This window comes from Panicum hallii, chromosome 1, assembly GCF_002211085.1.
Source record: "Panicum hallii strain FIL2 chromosome 1, PHallii_v3.1, whole genome shotgun sequence".
Lineage (NCBI taxonomy): Eukaryota > Viridiplantae > Streptophyta > Magnoliopsida > Poales > Poaceae > Panicum > Panicum hallii.
This window is the reverse complement of record NC_038042.1, coordinates 22,258,508-22,275,642: the sequence shown is the minus strand read 5'-3', so window position 1 is coordinate 22,275,642 and position 17,135 is coordinate 22,258,508. Positions and strand designations below refer to the sequence as shown.

At 51.9% G+C, this 17,135-nt stretch overlaps 1 protein-coding gene across 1 annotated transcript; it reads right to left on the bottom strand.

The window, feature by feature from the left end:
* Positions 1-1,552: 1,552 nt before the first annotated feature.
* On the bottom strand, positions 1,553-12,196 carry LOC112875542 (OPA3-like protein). The gene is made up of 4 exons (XM_025939425.1): positions 11,835-12,196; positions 8,384-8,518; positions 7,918-8,004; positions 1,553-2,048 (listed from the first exon to the last, which is right to left on the bottom strand). The coding sequence occupies exons 1-4, from the start codon at positions 11,961-11,963 to the stop codon at positions 1,902-1,904; spliced, it is 498 nt and encodes a 165-aa protein (XP_025795210.1). The 5' UTR covers positions 11,964-12,196; the 3' UTR covers positions 1,553-1,901.
* Between the last annotated feature and the right edge of the window lie 4,939 nt (positions 12,197-17,135).

The following is a 17,135-nucleotide window of genomic DNA, read 5'->3' as shown; positions in this document are numbered from 1 at the left end:
ATCGGGTAAGCCTTGTTGAGTATTAGTATACTCAGCCTCGCTAGTAATATGATTTTCAGGTATGCCATTCGAGGACTCTGTGGCTAGTTCTCCTTGGCTCTGCACTGTTCCGCTTGGCTGGTCCGTAGAATGGGATCCGTCCCCGGATGGCAATGACCCATCGGAATGACGCCATGCTTTGGGCTAAGTATGGTGTCTACTTGCGACGAGTAGTCGCGTTGTTGTATCTTTTCCGCGTTGTTGTATCTTTTCCGCTGCCCTCTGAATAATGTCAGTTAAAACTTGAAGTTTTAAATACTGCTTGTATAAATTTTTATTAGTTAGGATGAAATAAAACCCTGTGTAATAATGTTTAACTATCCTGTGGTGTAAAATTTGAGAGCTGCTGTAAGGCAGGACTCGCCTTCGTGCGAGGTAAACCTACGTTGATCCTGTATAACCGTGGTTGAATCGGGCAGTGACCCGACGGACCAATGAGTTGTTTCCTTTGAAGTGCGTTGAGATCCTATTGCCTGTATAGCGATGGTCCGCGTACTTGAACCGAAATAATTCAGACGGTTCTTCCACAGCTACTCCCCCATTTCTAATTATAGGTCGTTTTAACTTTTCTAGATACATAGGAAAAACTATAAATCTAGAAAAACTAAGATAACCTATAATTTGGAACGAGAGGAGTACTAATCAAGCATAATATACTTCAACAGGTCTCATGAATGCAATACAAGGGAAGCCACTGAAGCTGCTGGGACAAAGTTTAGACTGAATTGGACAAGTCTCTAGAGAAGTTATACATGGTTGAAGGTTCAATTAGAAGAATTTTGTACACACTGAAGTATTGAAGAAGCTGTATGTCACGAAGATTCAATAAGTTGCATGATCGGTGCTCAAACTGTGTACGACGGAGTAAAGCTGAAGCATTGTCAAGGGAAGCAACAAGTTGAAGTACATGAAGCTGTACACGCTGAAAGAATGAACAGTGAAGGCTGAGTAAAACGTTGGAGCATAAACATGTCTACAATGGCTAGCTTGAAGGGCCACTTTAAGGTAGGGTTGAAGGGCCACGGTAGGGTTAAAGGGCCACTTTAAGGTAGGGTATTAATAGATCATGGTTCTAATAATCCCTTCACAATTCAATTTGGACTTTAAGACTTAGCTTAAAATTTTATAACATATGAGCCCAGCCTTTTTCAAACCCGGCACTTATATTATCTACGCTAAATTTAAGAACCTTTGTTACCCCTAACATACCACAGGGTCCGGCGAATTATGGTTGCACACCACAGCGTATTGGTGGGTGATGAGCGTGTAGCTCAGTGGTAAAGCATCCACTGGCTCGAACCCTTGGTGCTGCATTTTGCGCCAACCTCCGTGCGCAGCGGTTGGAGATGGATCCCAGGTTGGCAAAGAGGCAGACGCTGGTGAGGTTCCTGCCACGGCCAGTGAGCCCCTTCTTAAAGCAAAGTCAGTGGCAACGTGCTTCCTTGCTGATCGAGTTTTACGTCAGATACTGTCTGGTGATACATGGCGCCAGTGCATTTGTCTACCCGGTTCATTTGATAAACTGAATCGCTAGATAGAAGAGGAACCCTCCACAGCATGACATCTGAATGAGTGTTGGCGTGTTGCTACAAACATCTTGACAGCAATTTCCACGACAAGCTCGTGGAGTAAATATTTCACACATTTACAACTTGCAAGAACCAAGTTGATAAATGCAGAAAGAAACTCTGGTGTTTTGAACCCCTGAAGAACTATCGATGGGATCTCCCATAATGGTGGGGATAACAACCGCGACCCACATGTTGGGAGCTTCAAAAAACAGCGCAGGAGTATTGTCGATTCACCTGGTTAGAGTGATAGAGTCCATGAACTGGTAAATTTGTTCCAGTCAAATAAACTGGTCATGTGGGCTTCATTTGGTCTGGGACACTGCTGCTCCTGAACAGTCCGGAGAGACCTCGAGAGTTGGCGAGGCGCTCCAACTCGCTAAGCTTCTGCTTCATTGTCAATATCTCTTCAGCCAGCTGATCCTCCTTTTGCCTTATTGCCTTCAAGATCGAGACAACACTCTCATAAGAATTTATGAATTATTGACATTGGTAGGCAATATAGATTAGTGAGCTAATACTTGCTAGAATAAAAGATTATTGAAGAACTCTCTGTTGTAAGATGAGAAATTAATGTTGTACTCATCAAAAGTAAAAATATGACGTGTTAAGCTTAGAAGCAGACTACTAAATCCTTGTGGTTCTGACTGATTTGGATAACCTGGAAATCATGATGCCTTCAGGGACGTTTGTTCCAAATTAGTTAAGGACAATTTGCTGTTTTGACAAAAGAAGCAGCCTACTAAATCCTTATGGTTCTGACTGATTTTGTCATGTTCGGGCGCACGTACACCAGGCGCCGCCGAGCCAGGGACGTGCGCCGTGCGCAGGAACGCGCTGAACAGCTGGCCAACATTCACGCAAGTGGCTGAGAAGGAAAGAGTATCAGCGCGTGGCTAAGAAGGAAAGAAAGATTAGCTTGCTCATTTTAGTCCTAAATTAGAGGAGCCTGTTGCTCCGGTTGGCTGGGCCTGAGGCCATTTATATCTTGTAACCATACTCAGTTGGATTAAGCAAAAGTTAAACCAATCTCATCTCTCTCTTCTCTCTGGCCGTAAGCCAGGGGGGTATAACCCGGCGAGCGAGTCATCAGCGAGGGGGCATAACCCTGCTGAAGCTATCACGGAGCGAGAGTACGAGCTCCGGAGTCGAGGTCCGGCATCCCTGCCGAACACGGCCCTTGACAACCTGGTATCAGCGTCGCGCCGATCCTTCCGATCCACCACCGCTGCATCCCATCCCACCGCCACCACCAGCCCTCCATCCGCCACAGCGCCACCACCAGCCCCAACACCGTCCCCACCACTCGCGGCCCTGTCCTCCTCTGTGCATCCGGCCATGGGTGACGAAGAACCAAGCCTCGCCGACGTCGTCAAAATATTGAAGACCCTGTCCGTCGAGGTGGCGGGCCTCAAGGCGCAAGCGGCCTCGTCGTCGGACGCTGACAGCCGCCCCGACGGCCAGCACCACACAGATCGGCCGCCCAGGTTCCAGAAGCTGGATTTTCCCCGATATGACGGCAAGACGGATCCGCTGCTGTTCATCAATCGGTGCGAATCTTATTTCCGCCAACAGCGCATCATGCCGGAGGAGAAGGTGTGGATGGCCTCCTACAACTTGGAGGACATTGCCCAGTTCTGGTTCATCCAGCTCCAAGAAGATGAAGGCACGCCTCCTTGGGGGCGATTCAAGGAGCTTCTCCACCTGCGATTCGGGCCGGCCTTGCGTTCAGCGCCGTTGTTCGAGCTCTCCGAATGCCGCCGCACGGGGACCGTCGAGGAGTACTCCAACAGGTTCCAGGCGCTCCTTCCGCGCGCCGGCCGCCTCGCGGAAGACCAGCGGGTGCAGCTCTACACCGGCGGTCTGCTGCCCCCGCTCAGCCACCAGGTGCGCGTCCACGCCCCGGCATCACTCGCGGCGGCCATGAGTTTGGCTCGCCAACTGGAGCTGGTGGAGTTGGATCGCCTCAACCAGGCGGCACCCAAGGCGGCGGCCCGGGCGATCCTGCCGGCGCCCGTTCCACGTCCGGCGGCACCCGCGGTGGCCGTCCTTCCGGTGCCCGCGCAACCCGCGCTGCCCGCTCCAAAGGCGCCTTTGGCACTTCCAGCGCCACCGCCCAGAGACGGGGGCCCAGCCAACAAGCGCCTCTCGGTGGAGGAGCAGGCGGAACGGCGCCGTCTCGGCCTTTGCTATAATTGCAATGAGCCATATTCGCGCGGCCACAACAGGGTGTGTCGCCGCATCTTCTACATCGACGGCTTCGAACTCGCTAAGGACGAGCCGGAGGAGGAGGCGCCCGTGTTCTCTCTACACGCCGTCGCCGGGGTGCCTGTCACCAGCACCATCCAACTCCGCGTGCACGTTGGGTCGGCGACCTTCACCGCGCTCGTCGATACCGGCTCCACACACAGCTTCATCGGGGAGGCCGCGGCCCAGCGCACGGGGCTGCCCGTTGAGACGCGCCCTCGCCTAACAGCCACAGTGGCCAACGGGGAACGCATCTCTTGCCCGGGCGTCCTTCGTCAGGCGCCGGTCATCATCGACGGGTTGGAGCTCCGCGTCGACCTCTACGTCATGCCTTTGGCGGGCTACGATGTTGTTCTCGGCATCAACTGGATGGCCCCATTGGGGGACATCGTCTGGAACGTGGCGGCAGGCACCATGGCCTTCAAGCAGGTGGGACGGGACGTCTGTTGGCACGGTACTGCACCTCCGGCCACTCCCCGCCTTCATGCAGCCGCTCCAGTGACCGAGCCCCTCCTCGACGAGCTGCTGGACGCTTTCGAGGACGTCTTCGCGGCGCCGACCGGCCTGCCGCCGGCCCGCGGGCGCGCCCACCGCATCACTCTCAAGCCCGGCTCGGCTCCCGTGGCAGTCCGGCCATATCGCTACCCTGCCGCGCACAAGGACGAGCTGGAGAGGCAGTGCGCGGCTATGATGGAGCAGGGCATCGTGAGGCGCAGCGACTCCGCCTTCTCCTCCCCGGTGCTCCTCGTCAAGAAGCCGGACGGCTCGTGGCGCTTCTGCGTCGACTACCGCGAGCTGAACGCCATCACGGTGAAGGATGCCTACCCCATTCCTGTCGTCGACGAGCTACTGGATGAGCTCCATGGAGCACAGTTCTTCACCAAGCTCGACTTGAGGTCGGGGTACCACCAGGTGCAAATGTGCGCCGACGACGTCCACAAGACGGCTTTCCGCACACATGATGGCCTCTATGAGTTCCTCGTGATGCCGTTTGGGCTGTGCAACGCCCCGGCCACGTTCCAGGCACTCATGAATGACGTGCTCCGCCCCTTCCTCCGACGCTTCGTGCTTGTGTTTTTTGATGATATTTTGATCTACAACAACTCTTGGGCAGACCACCTCCGGCACCTTCGCATCGTCCTCACCGAGCTCCGTCGCCACACCTTGTTCGTCAAGCGCTCCAAGTGTGCGTTCGGCGTCCCGACGGTCGCCTACCTCGGCCACACGATCTCGGCGGCCGGCGTGGCCATGGACTCGGCCAAGGTGCAGGCCATCATGGACTGGCCGGTGCCACGTTCACCGCGGGCGGTCCGTGGATTCCTCGGCTTGGCGGGCTACTACCGCAAGTTCATCCACAACTACGGCTCCATCGCTGCACCACTCACCGCCCTGCTCAAACGGGACGGCTTCGCCTGGAGTGCCGAGGCTGCCGCGGCCTTCACCGAGCTCAAAGCCGCGGTCACCACCGCGCCTGTGTTGGGCATGCCGGACTTCGCCAAGCCCTTCATCGTCGAGTGCGACGCGTCGTCTCATGGATTCGGGGCTGTTCTCATCCAAGACGGCCACCCGATCGCCTTCTACAGCCGGCCGGTGGCGCCACGGCACCGGGCGCTCGCTGCTTATGAGCGGGAGCTCATTGGTCTGGTCCAGGCAGTTCGCCATTGGCGCCCATACTTATGGGGGCGCAGCTTCATCGTCCGGACTGACCACTACAGTCTCAAGTACTTGCTGGACCAACGCTTGGCCACCATTCCACAGCACCATTGGGTGGGCAAGCTGTTGGGCTTCGACTTCTCCGTGGAGTACAAGCCCGGTGCGGCTAATTCCGTCGCCGATGCGCTGTCCAGGCGGGACACTGCGGATGCGGACCTGCTGGCCATCTCTGGACCGCGTTTCGACTTCGTGGACCGCCTACGCCAGACCCAGCTCGAGGACCCGGCCCTGGTAGCCCTGCACGCCGAGATTGCCGCCGGGACCCGGCCTGCGACCTGGACCATCGTCGACGGCATGGTGCTGTTCGGGGGTCGGCTGTACATCCCGCCCGCCTCGCCGCTGCTACCGGAGATACTCCGGGCGGTCCATGAGGACGGCCACGAGGGCGTTCAGCGCACCCTGCAGCGTCTCCGACGTGATTTCCACTTCCCTAACATGAAGGATTTGGTGCAGGACTGGGTGCGCTCTTGTGCCGTCTGCCAGCGATACAAGTCTGAACACCTCCACCCGGCGGGGCTCTTGATGCCGCTACCGGTGCCGCAGGGTGTGTGGACGGACGTCGCGCTTGACTTTGTGGAGGCCTTGCCGCGCGTCCGTGGGAAGTCTGTGATCCTCACGGTGGTGGATCGTCTGAGCAAGTATTGCCACTTTATCCCGTTGGCACATCCCTACTCCGCCGAGTCCGTCGCCCAAGCATTCTTCGCCGAAGTCGTCCGCCTCCATGGTGTCCCACAGTCCATGGTCTCTGACCGGGACCCTGTCTTCACGTCTCTGTTTTGGCAGGAGCTTATGCGGCTGATGGGAACCAAGCTCCACATGACGACGGCGTTCCATCCTCAGTCGGACGGACAGTCAGAGTCAGCCAACCGCGTCATCATCATGTACTTGCGGTGTCTGACGGGCGATCGGCCACGACAGTGGCTTCGCTGGCTGCCATGGGCGGAGTACTTGTTCAACACTGCCTACCAATCCTCGCTGCGGGACACGCCGTTCCGCGTCGTCTACGGGCGCGACCCACCGTCGATCCGCTCTTATGAGCCGGGCGACACCAGGATGCCGGCTGTCGCCAAGTCCATGGCAGAGCGCGAGGAGTTCTTGGCCGACGTGCGGAGCCGCTTGGAGCAGGCACAGGCCACCCAGAAGCTGTTCTACGACCGCCATCACCGTCAGGTCAGCTACAAAGTTGGTGACTGGGCGCTTCTTCGTCTTCGTCAGCGCTCGGCCTCTTCGCTACCCCAGGCCGCCGCCGGCAAGCTCAAGCCCCGCTTTTACGGACCGTTCCGCGTCATCGAGCTCATCAACGACGTCGCTGTTCGGCTCGCCCTGCCAACCGGCGCCCGCATCCACGACGTATTCCACGTGGGGCTGCTGAAGAAGTTCCAGGGAGAGCCACCTGCAGCAACCCCGCCACTGCCTCCTCTTCGACATGGAGCCCTCGACCCCGAGCCTGCACGCGCAGTACGATATCGCGTCGTCGGTGGTGTGCCCCAAGCCCTCATCCAGTGGCAAGGAGCTACAGCTGCGTCGGCTACGTGGGAAGACACGGCGGCATTCCGCGCCAAGTACCCGGCGTTCCAGCTCGAGGACGAGCTGATTCTTGGCGGGGAGGGAGATGTCATGTTCGGGCGCACGTACACCAGGCGCCGCCGAGCCAGGGACGTGCGCCGTGCGCAGGAACGCGCTGAACAGCTGGCCAACATTCACGCAAGTGGCTGAGAAGGAAAGAGTATCAGCGCGTGGCTAAGAAGGAAAGAAAGATTAGCTTGCTCATTTTAGTCCTAAATTAGAGGAGCCTGTTGCTCCGGTTGGCTGGGCCTGAGGCCATTTATATCTTGTAACCATACTCAGTTGGATTAAGCAAAAGTTAAACCAATCTCATCTCTCTCTTCTCTCTGGCCGTAAGCCAGGGGGGTATAACCCGGCGAGCGAGTCATCAGCGAGGGGGCATAACCCTGCTGAAGCTATCACGGAGCGAGAGTACGAGCTCCGGAGTCGAGGTCCGGCATCCCTGCCGAACACGGCCCTTGACAGATTTGGATAACCTGGAAATCATGATGCCTTCCACGACGTTTGTTCCAAATCAGTTATGGCCAAGCAGGCTACTAGATCATTGCAGTTTTCAGTCAAGGTAACAAACAATTGTTCAAAGGCTCATTCGAAAATGTTCCCAAGCATTTAGACAGACAAACTGCTGTTGATTTTTTGGTTGATAAGTTTAATGTTTTGACACAGCAAGAATTCTGTGAAAAATTTGGTATTCAATTTCAAGATCATACATGTATAACTATTCAATTAGCTGAAACATGTGGAGAAACAAGCAATACACAAATCTTGGACTGAGGGCTATTACCTCAATTTCATTTTTACGAGCCTCCTCTTTTCGGGCCTCTGACCTTGCACTTCTTTGCACCTCAAAAATTACGGCAGCTCCAGCAACCTACTATACAAGGTTTGCTAAAGTTTAGAAAATGACTGAAACAAAAAACAAATAACCAACCTCTCCTATGTATTTGAGAAAAAAATACATTCAGTTAAATGCTCTCCTGAGTATTCGAGGAAAAAATACATTAAGTGAACTAAAGTCCTATGAATAAGAGGCTGGATAACTCTTGTTTGCACGACAGTATTTCCAATTTGTAGGTAAGCACAACACATATTATCAGGCCGTCGGGATAAATTATAGGCTTGCATTGCACTAGCAGAATCATAATTACAAAAGTGAAAATAGCAATTTTATAACTGATGAATATCACAAGAATCAAGGAAAACATGCAGTAGGTTTTAGAATACATATTTAGCTTTGACATAGTGAGTACCGAGAAAACGAAGAGCTCCCCAATAAGATCGGCAGCAGCTTGAACAGCTTTCTCCTCATTCAATGGACGAATCTCAACATTAGTTGCATGACCATAAACTCTTCTTTGGATGTTTGTGGAGATGCGGTGATTTGCCTACAAAAGAAGTTGTATATGTAATATGCTAGAAAGGCCATCTAAATAAGTGATGGAATAAAAAAATAGCAAATAATAAAAATAAGATTACAAAATTTTGAGTGGAAGGGTGTAAGAAAGTTTTATCTTAATTTATAAGCTATTGAGTGCACAGTATTAATGCAGATGCTAAGTAAGGTGACTAAGAAAATGGAAAGCATCTAAACAAGGCAAGGTAAGCCATAATGGCTAAGGCGATGCTTTCAATGAGCCCATCTATTTTCCCCACCTGTATGTCCTGGACATCAATGACTCATTATTTCACCGAATCCACTAACTCAGACTAGCATACTGATCAAACTTTTTAAATTATTCTGTTAACAATCATGTGTTTTGGATTTATGGTGCATGGAATGCACTTCTATCCCCAAATTGATTTGATTTTCTGTTTTACCACACCATGTCAATCTACTAAAACAGACAAGTGGCTCATGAAACAATCTATCTGTTATTCAGATGCTATTTTCTATTGTTATCTCCAATGTTCTCTCAAAATGATAGAGCTGGTTATCGCGCGAGGACTGAGAACAGTTAACAGTAAATCTGGGATTTTATATTTTGAATATTTTAATGTATACTATGCTGTAATTTACCGATCAAGATTTATACATCTATCCATTTATGAAATCTCCACATACATCATGTTAAAAAGCTGACTAACATACTAAATGATTCCTATGAGATTGCACTTGTTGGTTCTGTGTCAGGATGGCAATTTCTCCTGTTGGGGCAGATCCCCGCGGGGATCCAACCCGAACGGGACAAGAAAGGGAGGGGGGGGCGGGTGCAAATTTCCCCCTCAGGGGATACAGGGTGAGGCCCCGAAATAATAACGAGGCGGGGACGGGGATAAGATTTATCTTCGCGGAGGCACCACGGGGACCCTAAATGTTTATGGCCCATAAAAATGCTCAGCCCAAAAGCCCAATAGAACACGTCCCCAGCGGTCCAGCGTATATAAGCAAACTTTCTTCTCAAACCCTAACTCTATTCGATCCCTCCTCACTCCTCAGCCGCAGGGACCAGGTAGGCGGCGGTCGCCACCACTGATCCTGCTCCTCCCTCATTTCTCAACTCTCTCTCTCTCTCTCTCTCTCTCTTTATCTCTGGATCGAGTGCAAGACAGCGAGCCTGACGTGAAGCAAGGGCGGAGGTGCAGATGCAGCCGCAAAAGAAGAGCAAGCCGCCGCCGCCGCCTCCACTGGATGTTCCGTTCACGAAGACCACATCTGTCGCTTTTTCTCAAGTCCCCGTGCAAATTTGCATCCAAATGCGGCAGCCAATGAGTATTAGTGAGCATCGAGAATAGTAAAGTACAAATCTGCTTGATGTGTTAGCTTGTGCTTGTTATTTGATAATGTACCTGCCTCGTGCTTGGATCTGTGGCTGTATACTTCACTCGTGCTTGGATTTATTAGCTTCTGCTTGTTCTGTACTCATGCTTGGACCTGTTAACTTTTGCTGGATTTTTTTCGAACGGAACTTCTGAAATTTGGTTGTTCTGAACTCATCTTGTGCACGGTCTGGTTGATCCCCACGGGGCCCCGTCGGGGTTCGGGGACCCGACGGGGATGGGGATGGGGCGAGATTTTCCCCCAATTAGAGTTTCGGGGCCGGGGCGGGGGTCAGCTATCGGGGATCGGGGCGGGGATGGGGGCTGGTCCCCCGCCCCGCCCCATCCCGTTGCCATCCTAAGTTCTGTGCATGATGTAGGAAATGAAACTTAGCCAACAAGAATTTAAAGAATAGAGAAGAGAAAACATGATCTCTTTTACTGTGTAATTTCCCGGCAGCCCTCTAAATTGCCAACATAGTAATACTGGAAGTCATATATTATTCATCTTTATGTGTTTTGCTGGCTAGATCAAACTTAAAGTTCCAGCACCTTGAATGGCAGCAGGTGAATACATATCTCAACAAGTACATGGGCTCAATAGATCATCAAATTTAAGGTTAGGACAGACAAAGAATATGTACACTGCAAATGATCACAATCCCAGGCTGGTACTTGTTTTAAGTTGCCAAATTTTCTGTAGTAGAAGTATAATAATCAGGATTACACAAAGTGGAGTTCCTGATTTAATTTATATTGTATTCTGGCAATCAGGCCTGAAAACAGTTATCCCAGCAAAATGGCCATCTAGATGCTACTTCTAATTGGTTAGAAATGGAACTACCACTTTTATCACATATTCCTGTTATTCTGGACTTTTGGTTAACAAGTTTGAAACCCCGTAAAGCTGATGACTTCTCATGTTCACCTATTCAAATGTAGGAGGTTTAAAGAAATTTAATGGGAACAGATTCCTTTATGGAAAAAAAAATCCTTTGTAGCCCCTTGGAGCAAAGGAACAAAGAATAGAGTTAGCACAATTCAAGAAAATTAAGCATAAGGCCCAAGGCCATGAAATGTTCTTTGGGTATCTATCTCCAAAATCATGCGGTTCTTTCATATAAAACATCCAAACAATTCAATCAAACAATTCGTGTGGTCTAGGATTAGGAATCTAGTACCTAATCGACCGTTTGAAGGCCTCTCTGTTTTACATTGACTTAACTGGGCCGAAATTATTTTATATTTCGAGTCTCCTACAGTCGAATACCTTAGCACAACTCATTTTAGTGCATACACTAGAATCATACAATTATACAATTACCACAATTCTTGTCTGTTTTCCGTTCCTGTATTCTGGACTGCTGGATTCAAATGAGGGTGTCTCTCTAAAATGAGGTTGTTAATTCAGCTTCCAAACATGCACATAAAGATGGACATGTTGTTAACTGTCAATACCCCAAAACTTAGATGGGCATGTTGCTTAGTTTAGAGGAACATCTAATCTAGGAAAACAACATTCTGCACAACCATGCACCAGATCCACCTGAAACTCAGTAACTGTATAAGTCGACCATGCCCTTTATCAGTAAGCCATGGCCCCAGAGAACAAACCGGGTCCCTCATATACATACCACTGAATAACACCTAACAAGCTTCTAAACCAGAACAAATATCCAAGATTTGATGAATCAGCAGCAGCCAAGGTACAAGCTAGCAAAAACGATCTGAATAACGCCTAACAAGCTTCTAAACAAGAACGAGTATCCAAGATGTGATGGCAGTGGCTAAACCCCCTACCCATGGCCGTCGGTCCAGGATTCGGTGAGCTAAACTAAATCAGACAGCCACAGAGCTCAGAACCACAAACCCTATACAGCCGCCAAATCCAGTCCGTACACCGAGCTACCGCAAGGAGAAATGGGGGATGGGCAGCAGGGGCACCTGGGCGAGGTTGATGATGAGCTGCCGGAACTTGGGGTGGCGGCTAGCCTCCGTCTTGAGCCTTGTCGCGATGGGCTTCGACATTGTCTTCAGCAACAGCGTCCCGAGCTTCGCCACCGGGAGTATCATCTCCTCCTACTCCGGCGGCGGCTACCTGGCGCCTGCTTTCTCCGCCTCCGCCTTCCGCCCACTTGCTGTCTTCGGAATATGGGAGATCGCCAGATCGACGGTGATGGCAGCTACAGAGGCCGTCGTTGAGATCGGGAGGCCGGGATTGGGAGATTCCGAGCAGGTGTTTCAGTCCTGCAGCCGCTTTGTTGTCTACCCTTCACCTTTCTCCCCAGTTTCCCAAAGCCGTGTTCTTTTCGGTCAATTATCATGAATGATGAATTTTGTTTATTTTTTAAATTTAAATTATGTGAGACCTACAATTAGTAGAAACCAATAAGGTTCTGTTTGGTACAGTTGCGGCTCCTCCAAAAATGGCTCTAGCTCCAGCTCTTTGGTGGAGCGACATCCCTGATGGAGCTGAAACCGTTTTGGCAAAACAGTTCCTCCTATTATTTAATATACATGGAAAAGGTCAAATGACCCTATTACCTTTATCTATTTATTTTTTCCTCAAATTTTCCATTTTTTATTTCCTTCTTATTTTTTCTTCCCTTCCTTCTCTCCTTATCCGCACCCAGCTCCTGGTCGCCGCCGGCGCCTCCTTTCCCCTCCGCGCCTGCCACCCCGTGCTCTGCTCCTGGGCCGGCTGCCGCCTCAAGCTCCCACTGTCCACCTCCGCCTCGAGCTCCCGCTGTCCCCCGCCGTGCCTCAAGCTCCCGCTGTCACCCGGCCTCCCGCCTTGCCCCGCCCCGCCGTGCCTCGGGCTCCCGCCGCCGCCCGGCCACCTGCAGCCGACGAGGCTGGCCAAGGAGCAACGGTCCTTGGCCAGGAGGTGCAGCATGCGAAGAGGTTGTGAGGAGGCGCAGCGCGCGCGGGGGCAAAGGTGGCGGTCGAGATGGAGTAGCCGCGCGGAGCCACGATTTGTGGCTCCTCCTCCACCAAATCGCTCCAGAGTGCGGAAATTCGAGGGCTTCACCGCCGTAGCCCTTTGCCCGCACCCCATTTGGGAGGGCTCCAGCAGAAGCTAATTTTGGAGCAGCTCGTGGAGCCCTGCCAAAGGGGCTCTAAGAATTCTAAGGTCTAAGGTGTATGGATAGGTTCATCATGTTCGTCCAGAACCGGTTTCAAGATCCGTGCATGTACCTATCTAACCGGACCTACCCTGACACTATGAACCGCTTTATGTTCCATCGTATACCTGTGCATGTACATGTATCTATGGGTCTGTTTGGATCACCCCGACTAAACTTTAGTCCCTATCACATCGGATGTTTGGACACTAATTAGGAGTATTAAATATAAACTAATTATAAAACTAATTATACAAATGGAGGTTAATTTGCAAGATGAATCCATTAAGTCTATTTAGTCCATGATTTGACCATGTTGTGCTATAGTAAACATGTGCTAATTGACGCGGTTAAGTACCACGGGTACCCCAAAGCACGGTCCTTCAAGACCAAACCGCACCGGTAACCGACCTCGGGCGGACGGTCAAGGCCGAGTCAAGCAGGCGCAGCCAAAACCGACCCACCAACGGAAGAAGCTCCGGCGGCTCGGCAGTATCTGGGTCCGAGGCACGTGGCGCCTTCCCGACCCGTAACGCCGCAGGAGGGGTCGGGAGACCCGAGCTGACCCCGGGAGGCGGGCGTGAGCCTGAGGTAACCTAGGGAAGGCGCGGGGCGGCATTAACTGCACTTGCTCCGACAAGACGTACATGCGTGCCCTTCACCCGACAGTTGGATAGGGGCGCCGCCTACGGATCAGAGGACTGGAGGGATGTCCCTGGTCAGCCGGGCCATCATGACGCCGCGACCGGTGCTTATGCTGGCCGCGCCCATTCCACAGGGCCGATGGGACGGCTCCTACCAGGTCGCCATCAACCTTCAAGCGTAGGGTGAGGGGTTGCGCCACGCTAGCGGGCCCTGGCTTGAACCATACAGCAAGAGGAGAACAAGGCGCCCGACCTCCCAAGCCCCGCAAGGGAGGCCGGGCGTGCCGACCAAACGAGAGGCCCGCCCCCGGTGCATCAGGACGAGGGCGTGCCGCAGGTATGACTGTGCCATGTCCTGCCATGGGGATGAGGTGGAAGCCCTAGGACATGTCAGGCGGCACTGCGATTCGGATGAATAGGACATTGCTTGGGAAGCAGCAGAGCATGATCGACCGGAGGGCTCCGGATGGGACACGTGTAGGGAAGCTGATCTCACCCTAGGGACGCCATTCCCGGGAGGCGAGGCACCCTCTTCTCTCATGCAATGTAGCCCTGCCCACCACGAATATAAGGAGGACCTAGGCCTTCCTCTCTCTCTCTCTCTCAACCACACACACTCACACACCGCTTGCAAGCACCGCGTTGTAAGCATCCACCATTTGAACGCGAGGAATACGAAGAACACCACCCCATATTGGATGTAGGGCCATTGCTTGAACCATTCTAAATCCTTACTTTCGTCTATTAGTCATCGAGCCACGGAGAAGTGCGGCTCTAAATTTACTAGCCGGTGATTGAAACACCGACAGTTGGTGCACCAAGTAGGGGAAGTCGCGCACTCTCACCGCCATGTGAACGCTCGATGGCGGCCCTCGACATCAATGTGGCGGTCGGGCACTCGGGGGTTCCGTCCGCTTTGGGAACTTGGAGCTCACCGTCAATGGCGCTGGCGGGTGAAGGTACATTCCCAGCTTCAGCCCCAACCAGGCCATCCGTTTTGAAAGCCTGGAGTTCGTTGCCAACAAGCTCGGCCACCTCCACCTCCGCGGCACGAGGGACGAGGCACAGACGGTGCCAATCCCTCCCGCGGAGGACTCTACCGTCACCGAGGACGGCACCCTCGCGCGAGGCATCGAAACACACCTCGGGCCCAAACCGGAGCTCAAGGAATGCCGGCGGACCATCTACGTGCTGGCGAACATTGTCTTCCAGTTGTCGGCAGACAACCCCGTGCCCCTGAAAGCAATTTTTGGGACCCAGCATCCCTCTCCCTTTCAGGCTGAGGAATGTAGCGACTCTCTTCGAGCTGGAGAACGCGAAGCGGATGCGATGAGTGGCCTGCCCGCGTTAGGAGTTCGTTGAGATGGCAGACTACGCCTCGACATCAGTCCTCGACCTCCTTGAGGAGGAGTCATGCGGCTCGAGCTTAGAGTCCTCGCCGGGCAAGGACAACCACCCCTCACGACAGTGCAACATGGTGCATGCAGAAGGGGTGGACCCAACGGGAGGGGTGGGTGACGAGCCTGCCCACCCTCTGGTGCAGTGCACGGCAAAGGAGCAAGCCGCTTATGAGCAGGAGAGGCTCGAGCGCGCCAAGGCTCACGCGGTGGACGAGGAGCGCACGTGCCGAACAAGCACACGCTGTGAACGCACGCTCAGTGGTCACGCCAGACCCCGCCGGGGCGCACGGCAGGGCCAAGGCGGTCAACAACAAGATCCTGTGCAACGAGCACGGCACGCCTTACTTCCGACGAGCAAGCGAGAACGTCGCTACGGCTGCAGCGATGATGAGGGGTGATGCCACCTCAAGCGAACTCGGAGGGGCAACATGTCATGGGTGAGCTTCGCATCCTACTGTAAGCGGCGGCGTGCCAACACGCTAACAACTCCGAGGATAGGAGGCATCCCGGGGCCAACAGCTACCAGAGCCCCTATGGGCGGGCCGGAACCAGCGTCCACCGAGGGGATTCCCAAGCTTGAGCAGAAGCGCGCGGGGGGCGCCAGCCGTCCCACAGGTCGGCAGGTGTAACACCCTAGGTGCTTAAAATGCTAAACAAAAGATCATGGACATAGCAATAGCAACATGCATTATGACCAAAAATAATTGAACAATGCATTTCTTATATGTATGTGCATGTGTATGTATGTGTGTATGTGCATGTGTATGTGTGCACATATGCTTAGTTTAGGGTGCTTGTGTACCTTTTCATACTCAACTCAACATGTCTAGCCAAATGTACCAACACATCCCTCTTTTAATGCTCTAGAAAGTTCCTATAGAAGACAAGTTCCAAATTTTGAAATTTCACACATGAAATGATGTTGTCTTAGTTCAGAGTTTAAAATTTAACTTTTGGCCAATATAAAACTTGTAGACCAATATTTATACTCCTTTGTGTTGTATTTTTTAGTAAAAATGATGGTTGTTACGGACCAATTTCAACCGTTAAATCCTACATAAAAACAACACTAGTATAGGATGTTTATATAACAAATTCTACAGGTGCTGGTCTAAATATGTGTGTGGGTGTTTTTGAGCTAAAAATGCATGAAAAGAGCAAGCAAGATCCAAGGTGCAAAGGTGTCGACCAATCAGAACTCACCGTTTAGTCTCACACGGATCAAAGGGCCCACCAGAGTAGGAAACCAACTTAGGACAGGGCCAAATCACCTGCCATGGACCAGAGGACCACCTGCCAGCCTCGTGCCTAAAGATGATGTCGGTTGGCGGCCTGGCCAGGTCGGCCGATGTAAGCATCTAGGCCCTCAAGGTATGTTTCGGTGATTAATGACAACCATTATTGTGACTAATGAGATTGTGCAGCTTAATGAATCATTATCGCTCATTTGATCATATGTCAAAAGAGGCCCCTAATTTTCGTTATTCAAAAAGGCGATCTTGGCATTCAACTCAATAATATGTCAAGACTAAGGATCTTTCTAGTCCTAAGTGTCATAAGGTTGAGAAGGACACTTAGGTTAGTATAGGTTTTATAGTTTTGTAGTGATCGCACTATTAAGAGGGGTTTTTAGGCCAAATAACTTGAGCATGGACATGGTCATTTGAAAATGGATGCACACAATGGTCACTCAGGTTTCTAGAAGCTCCAATAAGTGGTTCTCAACTTATATCTCAAGAATAATTGGATTACATTCAAGACTCAAGTCAGAAAAGGCAAAATCAGGAAAAATCCTTAACACCGGTTTAACCGACGCCTCAACTTTTCTATACGTCGGTTAAACTTGGTCAGCAGAGTCTGGACAAGTCAATACACCGGTTAAACCGACGATGTTTGAAATTGGACGTCGGTGCAGTTGTCCAGAGACTTGGTTTTTCAGTTGATCAGTGGACAACTACACTCACCGGTTAAACCGACGATATTTGAAATGAGACGTCGGTGCAGTTGTCCAGAGACTTGGTTTTTCAGTTGATCAATGGATGACTACACTCACCGGTTAAACCGATGATACGTCGG

Excerpts from the sequence above, each read along its gene's own strand:
- LOC112875542 (XM_025939425.1), bottom strand. The coding sequence starts at position 11,963 with ATGATACTCCCGGTGGCGAAGCTCGGGACGCTGTTGCTGAAGACAATG. Across the intron at positions 8,519-11,834 it reads TCATCATCAACCTCGCCCAG|GCAAATCACCGCATCTCCAC; the intron begins GTGCCCCTGCTG and ends CTTCTTTTGTAG. Across the intron at positions 8,005-8,383 it reads GGGAGCTCTTCGTTTTCTCG|GTTGCTGGAGCTGCCGTAAT; the intron begins GTACTCACTATG and ends CTTGTATAGTAG.